Raw genomic sequence first — 17,570 nt, 5'->3', positions numbered from 1 at the left:
GACAAAGTCCTTGACCAGTGGACTGACCCAGAGCTGGTATTCAGAGGGCTAGTCTTTCTGTTATCTTTTTTTTTTAAATAAAAAAAAGGAAAATATAAAAGAAAAGTTAATATTATAAGGAAGAAGATGATCTTTCTAAAGATCTTTCATATCCCTTGGGGAACTGAGACCTGAAAGCATAAAGCATGAACATTTAAAACAAAAAGATGAAACGATTCTATAAAGGCATAACACCCTTTGAAAAACTGTCCTTGGCATTGAGTGTTTACTGGTTTATGTCCTGAGACTTTGCATGGGTCACCTGATGGTGTGTCGACCTCATGAAAGACTCTTGGAACAGAAGCTGTTCTCAGGTTTTCCTTGAGTGGATCCAGAGGGGATTAAATCAAATGTCAGAAGTCCTGCAAACTGAGATTGGCAGGACCCGGGTGCCTTGGAGGCCGCTCTGAAGACCTGCCGTGGATTAGAACACCGAGAGGGGCACCCGGGCAGGTAGCGAGCTGCAGGTAGCAACCTCCTGGGGTTGGTAAGTTTTCATTCCTTCAAGTCTGGGGGCTTGAAAGAACAACAGTGATGTACTTATGTAGACCGGATGTGGAAAGAAATGTTTCTGTAGCTCACTAATTATTATGCTGCCTCGTGCCATCTTCTGGAGTCCCTAGATTGGGTCAGGTGAAGGGTTAAAGGCCAGAGTGTCCTTTAACACAGGTCGCTTCAGGATAGGGCTGACAGTCCCGTTTTCTGGTGCTGTGCACGCAAGGGACAGCTCCCAGCTTTCCTGGCCAGCTCTTTGTCCTTCGAGGCTACTGTTCAAGAGGAAGGCAGCCCCACCCTCCGGCCATGTTCACGCTGTACTCACAATCTTTTCTGCTAAACTGTTTGAGACCCAAGAGATCTTTCAGCATCTTTATTGTTCTGGCACCCTTTTAGAGAGACTTGCCATAGACTTGGTATATTTCGTCAGGAACAGACTGAATCAGGTAAAAAATTTGATGGGTAAGTTAGGGAGGGGTTGGGTAGGGTGAGGGGGAATCACAGTGGTTTAGTACTACCTCTTTGTTAGGCATATTTCCCCTAAATTCAAGTAAGAATGAGGAGTTCTGTGGTGCCCATGCTACATCTACTTGGACACAAATGACTTCTCCATTGAAGACCTTCCTGATGACCGCCTCACTAAAAAATTGTAACATCATCAGCTACTCCGGCTTTCCAGCTCTCCTCTTTACCCCATTCTCAGCCTTGTCCTTGTTTTGTAATTGAATCGTAGCTGCTGGAAAGCCTGGGTTTTTGTTTAGTAATGATGGCAGTGACTTGGGCCACTGGGGTTCCCAGCGTCATTGGACAAAGGCACCTGGAGTGTGATCAGGATTGGCTTCCAAGCCCCGCCCACCATGCCTTCAAGTTCTTCCTCCTTGGTAAGGTATTTGTTGCCTTTTAGTTTCCAGTTCTCATTTAGCCTTTGGGCCTCATGTTAAACTAATTTCTTACTCTCTGGGCCTAATTTCAGTCATGCTGGCTGCTATTATTGTTTCAAATAGGCCACGGACTTTCAGGCCTTTGCACATGTTGTTCCTTCTCTTTGGAATGCTATAGCTGCCCTTCCCTGATGTTTGAAATCCTGCTTAACCCAGCTACCACTTCCTCCACAGTTTCTGCTCTCTCCTGCTCATCCATAAACACTCTTCTTTTGGCACTCACGGTGCTCTGCCTGTGCCACGGATTCCCTGTGGTTCCCGGTCCCGTCGCTCCTTAGTGGCCCCACACAGCACATGTTCGGCTTCTTTCTGTCATGGTGGGTGCTTACCACAGGGCCCTGTGTACGACTGGGGTCCGGTGGTGGGTGCTTATTGCAGGGCCCTGCGTACAGCTGCGGTTCAGCAAAAGTTGCCGAACTAATAATCCTGGATGCCTTCCTTAGGTCTTTGGTGGTACAGTCTCTTATTTTTCCAGTGCTATCCAAGGAATGAGAGAGAGAACACTCTGTTGGCTTATTTTTGGATGGGAATACTGCAGAGGCTAACCTAAGACTGGAAACCTTGCTTTCTTAAACTTTCAAAACTAGGATCTTAACAGGTTTGCAATTTGAGGTCGTGAGCTAGGCCTCTCAGGAGATAGACTTAGGAAGTAGTAGGTCTGTCTTGGAGTTAGAAAGTATCTCCCAGCCAGGAAGGAAGATTCTCATTGCTTGATTATAAATTATAATATCTCAGGCCATATATACTTGGTCCTCTTTTTAGGCACAATCCAGATTATGGTAACAATACTTCTTATCTACACTAGATGGGGTCTGTAGAATATACCCCTCAAAGGACGCTCATGGTAACTTTATATAACTCTGGAAAATTTGCAGTGGGGGAGGAGGGTGTTTTCCCTGGTAAGCAAAGGTCTTAGGCATATCTCCCCAAACTGGAGAGATCTTGCGATCTCATTGGAAAATCACCATTGGTTCTTCATCTGACATTACTTTTGACTTTTTATTTTTTTATTTTTTAAGTTTTTTTTTTAATTTTTGAGAGACAAAGACAACACGAGCAGGGGAGGGTCGAAGAGAGAGGGAAACACAGAATCTGAAGCAGGCTCCACGCTCTAAGCTGTCAGCACAGAGCCCGATGTGGGGCTCGAACTCACGAACCGTGAGATCATGACCTGAGCCAATGCTGGATGCTTAACTGACTGAGCCACCCAGGCGCTCCATACTTTTGACTTTTTGAAATCTGTCTTTCACAAAGAGCAGAAGTAGAGTAGTACAAAAGAATAATTTTTCACAGTCATGTTCACACTTGTTATTTCAAGCAGGGGAATAACCGATACAAGTGATAACACTCGTCATGGGTGAAATTCCACAAAGATTGCATGGCTTTGACGACTCTATGAAGTTTTTGCTTAAAGTAAAGGTTTATTGTTCAGAGTGTTCTTTTCCTTCTCTGTAAGAATGATGATCTTAGAGGGCAAAACATATAGATCAGTCGTTTCTCGCTTTTCTTGAATTATTTATTGTGTTTTTAATTGACTAATCTGATTCATCTGTCACCCTCCCCTCCCTCAAATGTATTGTATGACTGTATGGAATTTGTAATATTAACTTCCACAAAGTTTCATGTGTTTTCAGAATTTTGAAGGACAGAGAGAAACGCTTAAATGTTGCAACATCAAGGGTTGGTAACCACAGGCTGTCTACACACCTCTTGGTAGCTTTCAACACGGGCAGGACAACTTGTCATCAAGAGGAAGACGCCAGGACCGGGAGTGTCCCGTTACCATTTATCAGTCATGACTTCTTAGAGTGTGTTTGAGCACACTTAGTGAGTTATTGGGCCAAATTAACAAACGTTCCTGAGGAAAATTTATGGTACAGAATTGTATTCTGGTTTGGTCTGTTATTTCTCCCAGCATATGTTGCAAGATTGGAAATTGTGTTCCCCTTCCTGGCAGTCCCTGACGTGAAAAGGATCGGGAGGCTGCAGCCACCTCTGGGAAAGCAGCACCCTCCGGAGTTGCTGCTAACAGCTAGTCCTGCCTACCGCATGTGTTTCTGTGTTTCCTTCTTTCCACGTTCTTCCATGTTCCCTGTACTTTCTTGTGCCTCCGTGTTACGGTGGTCTAGCTGCCGCAACAAATCACCGCAAAAGCTCAGACGTTATAGAGATTTTTCATGCTCAGTTAACAGTCATGGTGGTTGGCACATGGGGGCATCTCTCCTTCACCTGGTCATCTGGGGATGGAGGGTTGACAGTGCCACCATCATCACGATGAGGCTCTGAAGATCACTGTAGGCACTGTGTCTCCTCCAGCCAGCCTGAGGCGAGGGGACATAGAGGAATGCGCTTGGGGTGCCTAGAAATGGCACATACCATTCCCACTCACATTTCTTTTGCTGAGACTTAGTCACATGGCCAAACCTAACCGTGGAGGAAGCTGGGGACTGTTGCCTAGCCATGCGCCTAGGAATAATAAAACATTGTATTTGTTTGCTAAGGCTGCTTTAACAAAATCCCAGATTAAACAACAGAAATTTATTTTCTCACAGTTCTGGAGGCTGGAGGTTGCAGGTCAAGGTGTGGGCAGGTTTGATTTCTTCTGAGGTCTCTCTCTGGCTTGTAGATGGGCTTCTTCCTGCTCTGTCTTCCTGTTTTTTTGGCATCTCTTTTTTTTATCCATATTTCTTCTTTTAAGGATATCAGTCAGATTGGATTAGGACCCACCCCAAGGGCCGCATTTAAAGGTCCAATCTCCCAATATCATCATATTTTAAGGTAATAAGGGGTTAGGATCTCAACATATAAAGTTTCTGTGGACACAGTTCAGCCCATAACAAACACAGATTTTGATGAACGGCTAAAGCTTTTTCCTTTTCATGTTTCTTTTAAAAAACATTTTTTTTTTACATTTATTTATGTTTGAGAGACAGAGAGAGACAGAGTGTGAACATGGGAGGGGCAGAGAGAAAAAGAGAGACAGAATCTGAAGCAGGCTCCAGGCTCTGAGCTAGTGGTCTGCACAGAGCCCAATTGGGGGTTTGAACCCACGAACTGTGAGATCATGACCTGACCTGAAGTTGGATGTTCAATTGACTGAGCCACCCAGGCGCCCCACCTTCTTCTTACTTTGTAATTTTATCTGCTTATGTTTAATGTATTCACTGGAGATCAGATCTTGGATTTAGAGCCACATAGAGTAGATTCACATTCCAGTTTCATGGCTTGAGAGCTGATGTGTCTCTCTGAATCTCAGATTCCTCATCTCTGAAAAGGGGGTAAACATTTTGATCTCCCAGAGCTGATTTATTGAACAGATGAAGAAAAAGCTCCTGTGTCAGGCTCAGGGCAGAGAGAGCATTAGCATCATTCACTTTCCTGCTATGGATGATGCCTGGTCTTGCACATGGTATTCAGGCCTGAGAACTTACGGACTGTTAATAGAAAGTCTAGACATTCTCAGGATTATATGGAATGCCTAAGATAGTCCCTGAAAAATGGAATTTTCTGAAGATATGCATTTCTTTAAGGCTCTTTTGTCAATCTCATTCTGACCTAAGTTGAGTAACATGGGAAATAAATAGCATTATTTCTATATTTAAAAAGAATCTTTTAATTATTTTATAAAACGTTAAATCAGATTGTGTCATAAATACTCATTTTTTCAATTTTTAAGGCATTTTGGTAGCAAAATGCTAAACATGCATTGGAAGGGACACAAAGAATGTTATAATTTATATAAAAATATTATACATTTCTTGTTTGTGTTACCATTTAAGCTTGGTAGACTGTTTTAGTGTTTTAAGAATTCCCATCATTTAAAAAACCATGGTAACATCTTGACTAATTATGATTTTTATTTACACAAAATTTTGTAGCTATGGGAGGTAAATTATTAAGATGATTCTTAAAATTTTTTAATAAATGTTCTTTATTAGCTAAAAGCTTGTTTTTAGTTTTTTTTTTCTTCAAACAAATCTTTAGGGATTTCTCCAGTTTGCTAAAATATGTGGTTGACTAATCCTATTTTGTAAGTATTACATTTAGAAATATCTCACAGTATTCAGTTTGTAAACGCCAAGGTTTTGCTGACCTGACTTCCTCTCTCGTTCCTTAGACAAATAATTAATTGTGCAGAGAAAAAATTTATTTAGTTCCATGGATAGAACTCACAAATAAAATACTCTGCTTGGGTCAGACTCTTTTCATGGACATAGCTGTCTATAGCCTAGCCGGTGATAACATAGATGAAGGGGTTGAATCAGTATGTTGCTGTGGGCACCGTGAGGCTGCCAAAATCACAGACTGAGGGGCGTCTGGGTGGCTTGGTTGGTTAAGCATCCCACTTGGGCTCAGGTCATGATCTTAGGGTTCATGGGTTCGAGCCCTGCTTTAGGCTCTGTGCTGATAGCTCAGAGCCTGGAGCCTGTTTTAGATTCTATGTCTTTCTCTCTCTGCCCTTCCCCAACTTGTGCACTCTTGCTCACTCTCTCTCTTGCTCAAAAATAAATAAATAAATAAACAAACAAACAAACAAACAAACTTTAAAAATTTTTAAAATCACAGACCCATTGGATCAGTGGATCAAATATTCAGCACTTTCTAGCCACTTGCTGTCTGTTACCTAACCAGTTATCTGTTTTTCTCAAAGGCATATCTATCAATCGATCTATATCTATCTATCTATCTATCTATCTATATAATTTTTTGTCCTTTTCTGTAACATTTTTATACCTTAAGACCGAGTGCTTTATTACCCCATCTGTGATTTTGAAACTCCAAAATTTTGTGTGTATCAATTAGCAAACCTTTGGCTGCCAGAAGCAGAAGTTCCAACACAATCTGCTTTAAATAAGAATGGGGATTTCTCAGGTTGTGTATCTGAAGAAAGTCCATGTATAAGGTGGACAGGTGTGCTGACATCAGGGGGGCTGGGGCTGTGCTCCCTGCAGTCTGTCACCTTGCCTGGCTCTCTCAGCTGCCCTCACCCTCAGTGGTAGAAGGCAGCCGTGGTGTGGGGCCTCTCGTCTGCACGATAGGACATCCGGAAGACAAGTCAGGCTCCCTCTTGAAGAGCAAGGAATCTTCTTTCTCAGAAACCCTTAGTAAACTTTCCCTTGTTTTTATTGGCCTTAACTGAGTTCGCACTCATTCCTGAACCAATTCGTGGGGCAGGGCACTGAGATGCCCCTTGGCTCACATCTGGATTTCTGAACTGGTCACAAATAATATGATGAGATTATCCCTAGGCCAGCCTGCAGTGGTTTCTGAGGTTATTTCTCCTGAAGTTCATGGACCGTGTGGAGAAAATGAAAATCAAAGTAGAGATAAGAGGAGGAAATGGGTACTGGGTAAATAACAATGCTCAGGGCAAAATTGTGTTCTCTTATAATATTTCTTTATGTGTAAATGCTGTACTTCAGAATGTCTTTACATCTGTATTTTCCACTGAGTCAATGGGTAGTAATGCATTCTATTAATAATTATCCTTGTTTTCTTAGTACTTATTCATGAGAAATCTATTTTGGTTTGGATAAATGTATACTATAATTTGTATTTTTTCTTTTTTTTTTAAAGCTTATTTATTTATTTTGAGAGAGAAAGAGTGTACAGTTGAATGCAAGTGGGGGAGGGGCAAAGAGAGAGTCTCAAGCAGGTTCTGCACTGTCAGCATGGAGCCTGACGTGGGGCTTGAACTCAGAACTGAGAGATCATGACTTGAGCCCAAATCAAGAGTCGGATACTTACTGACAGAGCCACACAGTCTCCCTAGAATTTCTATTTTTAATTTCTTCGCTACTATGTTGTTGAATATACTATGATCTTGTTCAAGCAGATAGTTTTTCTTGAGTCTAGACAGGCTCAATTTGATTCCTTACGGCCAGGAGTCCAGGAAGCTAGAAATTTCCCCATCTGATTACATGCTATGGAATAATCCCAGTAAATAATGCTAAATGCTCTTTGAAATCATTATAAAATTTTGTGGTAAACCCGTTTAATTTTGGTGTCTTGTTCTTAATATTTTTAGTGGTTTCCTCTTAATGGTTTTTTTGTTTCATTTTGTTTTGAGGGTTTTTTTTGTTTTGTTTTGTTTTTTTTGTTTTTGTTTTTGGTGTGGTTAAAGTTGTCTGAGGGCTTAATTCTTTTCCTAGTAAGGTAGAATCTGAGAATTTATTGATTTCAGATGATTATGTTAGGCCTGATTCATTTAATGAGGTATAATGTATTGTAAAACTTTCTGGTAAATCTTTATCCATTGGTATTTAAATTCAATCACTCTTTTTTTTAATTAGTGCTACAGAAAGGCCAATGATTCTTTTGCTGTGTAGCCATAGTTGTTAAAACTATTTTTTTCCTCTCTTTTTTAAAGTCATCTCTATATCCAACATGGGACTCAAGCTCATGATCTTGTGACTGAGCCACAGCCTGAAAGCTGTTTTTAGAAAGGAGCAATTTCTTCTAGAAGTTTCTAGCTTTAAAACTTTTACAACTTCATATTATTATTTGTTTAATGAAAAAATACATAGTATGGAAAGAATTCTATGAATTCTTGAACTATGAATTCAGTCATATTTAAGAATGAATTTGTGTGGATCATAGCCATACATGCATACATCTAGAAACAGTGCACACGTGAGGCATGTTTTCAGTCTATAGTCAATTCTTGGTGTACACAGAAATTCATGGATACCTTACACTCATCTGTGCAATCCCTGCTCACCCTAAATAATGACCATGCACTTGGGAAACTATACAGATTTTTAGATGACTGCTTTGTTAAATACCTCAGCTATTTTGGAAAATAAAGCTGTTTACTGACCTCTGAATATAGCCTCTTTTAGTCCTAAAATATTAGTCCTCAGAGCTGTAAGGAAAATTTTCCTCCCTATCCAGCCTGCACATGGTCAGCACCAAATACTAGTTGAGTGAATAAATGAATGCATATTTGAACGATGACTTTGAGTGCATGATGTCCTACCAATGTTTTGGCTACAGTATGAAAATAGACTCCCAGTTGGGAGGGAGCTGAGGAATCTTACCAGAGAACTTAATGTCCAAGAACCAGAAGGCACCAAGAAATATTTCATGAGGTTGTACATCATGCCAAATCTTTCACCCATAGCATGCATTGTGCTAGGAAATACATCTTAAAAAATTCACTTGTTGATTTTTTTCTATCATATTGATTTTTGTTGTTGTTTTGGAGGAAGGTGGTTAGAGAAATTATACAAATTTCAGTTTATTTGTATATTTCCTCTTTGGCAGATAAAAGTATAAAATTAAAAGAAATGAACAATCAAAAGGGGAAAGCCCAATTGTGTTGACCTCAAAACAAATAAATATACCTCTTATCTGCCTTTTTCTTTTTCAAGTTTATTTATTTTGAGAGAGCAAGAGCAAGAGACAGCAAGAGTGGGGTAGGGTCCGAGTGTGAGGGAAAGAGAATCCAAGCAGGTTCCTTGCTGTCAGCAGAGCCTAATGAGGGACTCAAACCCACTAACCATGAGATCATGATCTGAGCCAAAATCAAGAGTTGGATGCTTAACTGACTGAGCCACCCAGGTGCCCCTGCCTTCTCTTATTAATTCTTCTGACATCTTCTACAGTTATGTCTTAAAACATCTGATCACTTCACCATTTATTCTTGTATCTAAAATCTATGCCATACTATCTCTGCAGTATATGGGACATCTCTTTATGTTTATAAGATTTGTATTAAACATTGAATAGATTCTCTGTTTTATATTGTAAAAATCTTCCTGTTTGTTATTCATCCCTAGTCTCTGACTCACTTTGTAAGTGTTTCAGAAGCACTCTTTGAAAGGCTGTCCGAACTCTGTAGCTTCATTTGCTGTAGCAGGGAGGGACATCACGTTGAGTGAAACCTTTTCGTTGGTAAGTAAATAGATTTGGTCTGATGGCATTTCTAAGTTATTTTAATTTTCTAGTACAACTCCGAACCTATGTCTTCAACATAAAGAAGAAACTGGTTGTGATTATACAGGAGTATTTTATTTTATTGTTTTTAAATAAAAATAGTATGTGACTTTTGGAAATGCAGAAAATACAAAGTAGAAAATAAAGATCATCCATCATCTCTCTACTTAGTGAAAAATACTATTAACATTGTATCATTTCCTTTCATTCTTTATTCCATGCATTTTAATCCTGTTAGATCAGGATACAATATCTTTCTCATTTTCTACATATAATAAACTATATCATAAATTTCCCCTTGATATACTATGATCAGTCATTAAGAAATCTTTGTAAATATATTTTAATGGTTTTGTAGCATTTTCTTGTTTGAATGTACCGTATTTTATTTAATGGTTCCCCAAAAGTTGGGCTTTTCATTTAATTCCAGTTTTTGCCAATTAAAAATAATGGTCTAACCTTTTTTTCTGTTGTCATTCTAGTGTGTATATTTTCATTTATTTCTCCAAGATTAATCAAATCTTAGACGTAGGGTTACTGGATGAACGGATATCAACATTTTTGGCCAGTTGATACATGTTTGTAAACTATGCTTTCCTGATACTTGTGCAGTCCATAATCTCATAAATAGATCATCTTGTTCCTTGTTTCATTTCAACATTATGACTTCTTAAAAAAAGATTTTATTTTTAAATTTTTTTAAATGCTTTTTATTTATTTTTAATACAGAGAGAGACAGAGCATGAAAGGGGGAGGGTCAGAGAGAGAGGGAGACACAGAATCAGAAGCAGGCTCCAGGCTCTGAGCTAGCTGTCAGCACAGAGCCCGACGCGAGGTTCGAACCCACGAACGTGAGATCTGACCTGAACCGAAGCCGGAGGCCCAACCGACTGAGCCACCCAGGCGCCCCAAAGATTTTATTTTTAAGTAATCTTTACACCCAATGTGGGACTTGAACTTACAACCCCGAGATCCTGAGTGGCATGCTCTTGAGTGAGCCAGCCAGGTCCCCCCATTATGATTTTTTGACTCTGTCAGTTTGAGAGTCAAAAAAAAAAAAAAGTATCTCTCTTTCTGTAACTCATATTTCTTTGATTCATTATGAGGGTGAATTTTTTTTAAGTTTACTTATTTATTTCAAGAGAGAAAGAGAGTGAGAGAGAGAGGATGTGAGCAGGGGAAGGGCAGAAAGTGAGGAGAAAGCATGAATACCAAGCAGGCTCCACACTGTTAGTGCTAAACCCAAGGGGAGCTCGAACTCACAAATGGTGAGATTGTGTCCTGAGCTGAAACCACGAATTATTCACTCAACTGACTAAGCCACCCAGACGTCCGGAGGGTGAACATTTAAAAAAAAATTCAGTTGTTATCATTTCTCTTAGAATTGAGCATTTGTATTTGTTGTTCATGTATTAGGATCTTAGCATTTTGTTTTTATTTAAATTTCTGGGAGTATTTTTTTAATAGTTTATTGTCATATTGGTTTCCATATAACACCCAGTGCTTCTCCCCACAAGTGCCCCCCACCATGACCATCACCCCCTCCCTCCCTGCCCCTCCCCCTTCAGTCCATGGTTCGTTTTCGGTATTCAGTAGTCTCCCTTGATCTGTGTCCCTCACTCTCCCCCACTCTCTTTCCCACTTCCTCTCCCCATGGTCCCCTGCCAGGTCTCTCCTGTTAGACCTATGAATGCAACCATATGGTATCTATCCTTCTCTAAATCACTTATTTCGCTTCTGGGAGCTTTTTAATATACTTTTGTCATACTTATTTTTGAGGACCATAATATATACATTTTTCACGTTTAAACCTATTGATGTTTTCCCCATTGCTTTAAGAAATATTTTTTTAAAGTTTATTTCTTTATTTTGAGAGAGAAAGAGAACATGAGGAAGCACATGCTTGGAGGCAGGGGAGGGGCAGAGAGAGGGAGAGAAAGAATCCCAAGCAGGCTATGTGCTGTAGCTAGGGGAGCCCGCTGTGGGGCTTGATCCCACAATCTGCAAAATCATGACCTGAGCCAATATCAAGAGTCCGATATTTAACTGACTGTGTCACCCAGGCATCCAAAAAAAATACTTTTTAATCCAAAGACTAGAGAGATATTCCCCAAAAGTTTTTTTTTCTTTTTTTCTCATTTCCTTTATGGCTTAATTCTCTTTTTAAAAATTTCATTTATTTTGAGTGATCTCTATACCCACTGTGGGACTCGAACTCATGACCTCAAGATCGAGAGTCATATTATGCTCTTTCTACTGAGCCAGCTAGGCACCCCAAGGGTTGATTTTCTTATAATTCATTCTGATCTGTAGAGTTTAAAGTTTAGCTTGAAGTCTGATAGTAGATTCACCCCCTTCCCCATATCTAACTAAACATCTTATTCCTTTTGTTCCTTATGTTTTGTAATGCCACATTATCATGTATTACATTTTTACCCTAGGAGGCCATCAGGGTAAGATAGTATTTTGAAATTCCCTTCTCAGTCTTTCCTCCTCTTGAACTATTCTTTTGAGGATTTGCTCATTTGGAACTTTTATGTATTACCCTGCTCCTCTTTTGGCTCTGTTTTTTTCCCTTCTGTTTTCAATTTTCATTTCTATACTTTTCAGAAATAAAAAAAAATAATCCACATGTGAATGCTTAAAAGCCAGCTGTACTGTTCTATTCATCATTGTATTCCCTGTAGCCTTTATTGATTTTTCAAATATAAAATTAAAACTAGCTCTTAAATTTTTTTAGGTTTATTTATTTATTTTGAGAGAGAGCATGAGCAGGGGAGGAACAGAGAAAGGGAAGAGAGAATCCCAGGAAGCCTCCACGCCGTCAGTACAGAGCCCAGTGCGGGGCTCAAACTCCCTAACCATGAGATCATGACCTGAAACCAGCTCAAGAGTTGGACCCTTAACCGACCGAGCCACCCAGGTGCCCAAATTGAAACTAGCTCTTTTAGAGAAAGAAAAGCACAAAGAAGAAAATATTCTTAGCATTCAAAGATATCCTGGTATGGCTAAATGTGGTACTATATAGAATTTACTAGAAACTGTATAGGGTATGTAGTATTTTATAGTCTATATATGCATATAAATATATATGAAACACTCATAAATGTATATATGAATTTTTTTAACCAAATGGAAGTAGTCTATACATACTATTTAGTTGTGTGCTTTTTACTTATAATAATATATCTGAAATATTCCTCTGTCACTTAAATTTTAACTCATCCTCTATTTATTTGTCTATACATCAAATAAATTATGTGAAAGAATATCCTATCCTTTCAAAAGTGATTGAATTGCAGAGTGACAATATGTACCGAATATTATTTTTGTTAAGATGCAAGTGTGTGTGTGTGTGTGTGTGTGTGTGTGTGTGCATGCATGCGTGTGTGTGCATTAAAGTTGTATCAACCACTGCGTAATTGTTTTGTGAAGGTTGAATATAAGTAAAATCAAAGACAAATAGGTAATATATTGGTTATTTTCTAGGGAGCCTAAATGGTTTTGGCCACTTGAGGTCTTGTAAAGTCAGTACGTTTACAGTCCAGGAACTGATCCTTAAGAAGGAAGGAATCCAGAATTTTTAAGGTAGAGGGAATTACTTAGATGCCAAATCACATGTGTGAAGTTGATGGCCACCCGTTAGTACAGTTAGAAGCCAAAAGGCATGGTCCTGGACCCAAACTGCCGTTTAAGGCCCCTCAACCTGAGACTGGAGGGTACAGGTAAGGTGTGCAGAAAAGGGTGGTTTAATGGAAGAGAGGCTCTGGACTAGAGAAAAGGAAGGGGGATGATCATAAATACCTAGAAAGCACACATGAGCGCTTTAAATTTGCCGGTTTATATGGATGCACCCGTATGATCTGTAGCTTTAAATCACTGCAGAGCTGAGCAGCACAATTTTTTGGGGGGTGGAGGGGAGAGTCCTCAGATATATGTGGTTTGTGTCCTCAAATTGTTACGTTTGGGTAAAGTTTAAATATTCAAGCCTTTGTTGGGGAGAATATTATTTCCAGAGAATTTTGAGAAATGATGAAACCACCAGGACGTCAGAGTGTTGTCTTTGGGGAAAATATCTCCTTATTCTTGCTCTTTCTTGGAGACACAAAAGATTATACAACAAACCGTGTGGCAGCTATCCCTGTGTGCTTGAGCAGAAGGTCCAGTGGGGTGGTATGGAGAGAGAATGTGAGAAAGAGTGATTGGACCCAGGGAGGATGGCCTTCAGTAATGGGAGGCTTAGAATTTGGACTTTATAACTTGGAAGTATAAAGTTGGCCTCGAGAAAGACGGGAGTACTATATAAATACCCATTTGTATCTTTACAACTTTGTTTTCCCCACATGTGCCACAAATCTGTATTTTTCTTTTTTTTAAAACCACATGTATTCCAATCAAAGAGATTGAAAACCGGATTATTATAATGCAAATTTCACTTGAAATTAATTTCCATTTATAAAATGGATAGTGCTTTTTACTAAAAGTCTGTAAACACGGAGTTGAAGACTGACTAAAAGAGGAGAAGACAATGATAATTAGGCCATTAACTCTCTACTTTCCTACTACCGGTCTCACAAGTTCATTTCCTTTCTCTTTTTGCTTAGGTATTTTTATTTTGTGAAACTTGGACATGGTAGGATACTGACAGTGTGGACCCCCTTTGAACATTAATACATTATTTTGGTGCTTTATCTTCTATGTAAGAATTAGTGAATGAATTTAAAATGTGAACCATCTCATAGCTAGAGTGTTCCAGAAGAACAGGGATCTTTTCTGTTTATCTACCAGTATATTCTGAGCACCAGGTACAGGGCTCGACTCAACAGCGGCAGAACAAATAGTGTTGGGGGCGGGGGCAGAAATAAAAGCGTTTGAGTGATTCCCATTCCCAATCCTATGTTGGGATTTCCTATTGTTTTCATGTCACGGCATTTCCTTGTCTCTCCTTGAAGTTATCCTGTGTTTAATGAAGGTAGATTAATTTAACATGCTGGAAAATCTAGTGAGGTTTGTTAAGATGTTTGGAAATACTCCCTTTTGTAATTCATAAATTGCTGGTGAGTACCCTCCTTGACTTCTGTGATCTTTATGGATTGTCCAGTTAGGGTGCACAGTTTCCTTGATAGCTTATTATTATGCATTAAAAAAAACCCCAGGCAAATGATTATGTCTTTATGAGCGTTGTTGAATGTAAATCAGTGGGGAAGAGCCATTTTGAGATTTCCATGCTGAGTAAGCCACAGGCTCCCTCCTGCATATTGACTTTGCAGTCTATCCTAACCATTATTTCTTCCTTAGGAGGATGACCAGTGCCACCTGTGGGGAGATTTTGGGGTCTCTTGAAAGAATTAAAATTTCAGATGTTAAATTTTTGAGCCTCCAGTGACTACTGTAATAATTAGAAAATAGAGTTTAAAAAAGCATAAATAATGTTCTGTCTTCTTTCAATTTTATTAGGTAAAAAAGCTCCAGTTTTATTTAGTAAAGAAATGATTGAGTCAATGAAGGAAGGTTCAGTTGTTGTGGATTTAGCTGCTGAGGCTGGCGGAAACTTTGAAACCACGAAGCCGGGAGAACTTTACGTTCATAAGGTACAGGAAACCACTTTTTCTCTCTGGACAGCGTCCCATGGCTCACCATAGTGATTTGCAGGAGAATGGTTATGCGTCTCAATGTTCAGAGAAACTGAGGCCTGAAAATTTTTTAAATTAAAAATAGGCATCTTTAAAGCTCTTTTTTGAAATATACTCTGTGAGATGTGTACATATTTATAAAGATCTGTAATTTCAGAGCTTAGCCTTGGCTCTGACTGAGAATCGTCCTTGCAGGAAGGTGAACAGACTGGATTAGACCTTTCAGACTATATTTTTGTTCATGTAGGGAGTTACCCACATCGGGTACACAGACCTTCCCAGCCGAATGGCCACTCAGGCCAGCACCCTCTACTCCAACAACATCACCAAGCTCCTGAAGGCCATCAGCCCTGACAAAGATAACTTCTATTTTGAAGTGAAAGATGACTTTGACTTTGGTACCATGGGTCACGTCATTAGAGGAACTGTAGTGATGAAGGTAAGAGACCCGTTCCTTCCTGCATTTTCATTACAAATGTATGTGTTGTGTGCAGAAATTACTTAAAGTAAAGTCTTTAGGGGCACTGGCTGGTTCAGGCAGTTGGGCATCTGATTGTGATTCTTGATTTCGGCTCAGGTTGTGGTCCCAGGGATATGGGATCAAGCCCTGCGTTGGGCTGCCCGCGGGTTGTGGAGCCCGTGTGGGGTCTCTCCCTCCCTCCCTCTGCCCCTCCCTCGCTCACACATGTGCTTGTGTTCTCTCTCTAAAAAAAAATCTTAGAAGAAAAACTATATTTAATTCTTTTAAATGTTTGTTTATTTTTGAGCGAGACAGAGCACGAGCAGGGGGAGGGGCAGAGAGAAGGACACAGAATCTGAAGCGGTCTCCAGGCTCTGAGCTGTCAGCCCCAGAAAAATTATATTTAGAAGAACAGTTGTTTTTCCCCAGCCTGGTCGCTATCTTCTGTGTTTTTGAAATGCTGGATTGACTTTTAACATTGTTTTTCTGATTTCTGTTAGGATGGCGAAGTGATTTTCCCCGCTCCCACCCCAAAAAATATTCCTCAAGGTGCACCAGTGAAACCGAAGACAGTGGCTGAGCTGGAAGCTGAAAAAGCAGCTACGGTCACCCCCTTGAGGAAGACCATGACCACGGCGTCTGCATATACAGCAGGTGAGGACCCCGTTCCTTGGGGTGGGTCCTAATTATTTGGATTTTATAAGAGATGCATTAATTGTCAAAATTTAGCGAACAAAATGCTGTTGTTCTCCTTTGGATTCTGTTAGGAAGTGGGCCTGTTAGAAGCGAGTTTTCATAAACGTGTTATTTTCTCACCTCTGTGGCATTATACGGGCCTCACTAGACACTGGTGTGAATGTGTGTGGGGGCATATGCAGGCTGTTAATGCTTTTCTTTCATAGAAAACATTTAAAATATAGCTGTTCATAGTTTTATCTCCCATCATATGTATCGAGTAGTGATGTGTGTCAGATTGTGTTGGTGTTAAGGACCTGTAAAGGTGGTTATTTATTTATCTGTGTTTGTGGGTTCTAAAACATCAGCTGTGGTCATCTGCACGTTGGGTGAGACGAGGGAACCAAATATTTGCAGAATGAACAGTACGATCCAGACAGAGCCCTTGAGTGTTTGTCTAACATCCTCGTTATTCACCTAGTGAAAACATTCAGTTTTAAAATTTTCATTCCTGCTGTTGGCTCCATAGCTCAGGGGTTAGAGCACTGGTCTTGTAAAATTTTCATTCCTTTCTTTACAATGTAACACAGATTCTTTTTTTTAATTTTTATGTTTATTTATTATTGAGACAGAGAGAAACAGAGCATGAATGGGGGAGGGTCAGAGAGAGGGAGACGCAGAATCCAAAGCAGGCGCCAGGCTCTGACCTGTCAGCACAGAGCCCGACACGCGGCTCGAACCCATGAACCGTGAGATCGTGACCTGAGCCGAAGTCGGACGCTTAACCGACTGAGCCACCCAGGCGCCCCTCAATTTAATACAGATTCCTTGCTTTTCAAGTTCATCTTTATGAAAACATTCAACAGTCACTGTAAAAGAGTGATAAATACTCATTCTGGGTATGAAATGTTCGAGTTTGAAATATGGGCATTTGGTTTTAAATTGGTTTCTCTCATAGAATGAATTTAAAATATTTAGATCTACTTAGAGCCAAAGCAAAGAGAAAAGCAAACTATAAAGAATTAAGGCCCAGCACCAGGCACACAATTCTTGTAGCCTCAGCATTCTCCAAATTCCCATGCGAGCCCAGATGTTCGAAAGCGAAATGTGTAACTCTCCTTGAATAAAGAGCAAGTCTCAGCAAAACGACTGAAAAGCTTCTAGTTCTGAACACAGTGAATGGACGGGGCCATGTCCCGACTTGCACTTACTTGTTAAAAAAAAAAAAGGAAACCAGCTTATTACATTGTACCTGCAGAGGATTTTGGGAAAGATTATACATTTCCATTTCTCATTGAGATTTTTAAGGAAATAGAGTGAGCCATGTATGATGGTTTATTTTTCTAGGTTTGTCTTATGTTAAGTCAAGGTTTACTGCATTTTAATAGA

The 17,570-nt window shown here is 39.8% G+C and overlaps 1 protein-coding gene across 3 annotated transcripts in view; it reads left to right on the top strand.

Moving 5' to 3' along the window:
- Positions 1-17,570, top strand: part of NNT (nicotinamide nucleotide transhydrogenase) — a 93,497-nt gene that overhangs the window by 32,156 nt on the left and 43,771 nt on the right. For all 3 annotated transcript variants that reach the window (XM_029940920.1, XM_029940919.1, XM_029940922.1), the window contains 3 exons: positions 14,871-15,004; positions 15,294-15,485; positions 16,007-16,160. In XM_029940920.1, coding sequence (XP_029796780.1) covers positions 14,871-15,004; positions 15,294-15,485; positions 16,007-16,160 — 480 coding nt within the window. The remainder of the gene's footprint in view (positions 1-14,870; positions 15,005-15,293; positions 15,486-16,006; positions 16,161-17,570) is intronic.

Source organism: Suricata suricatta, chromosome 6 (genome assembly GCF_006229205.1).
Source record: "Suricata suricatta isolate VVHF042 chromosome 6, meerkat_22Aug2017_6uvM2_HiC, whole genome shotgun sequence".
NCBI classification, from domain to species: domain Eukaryota; kingdom Metazoa; phylum Chordata; class Mammalia; order Carnivora; family Herpestidae; genus Suricata; species Suricata suricatta.
This window is presented reverse-complemented; position numbering and strand designations above follow the sequence as displayed.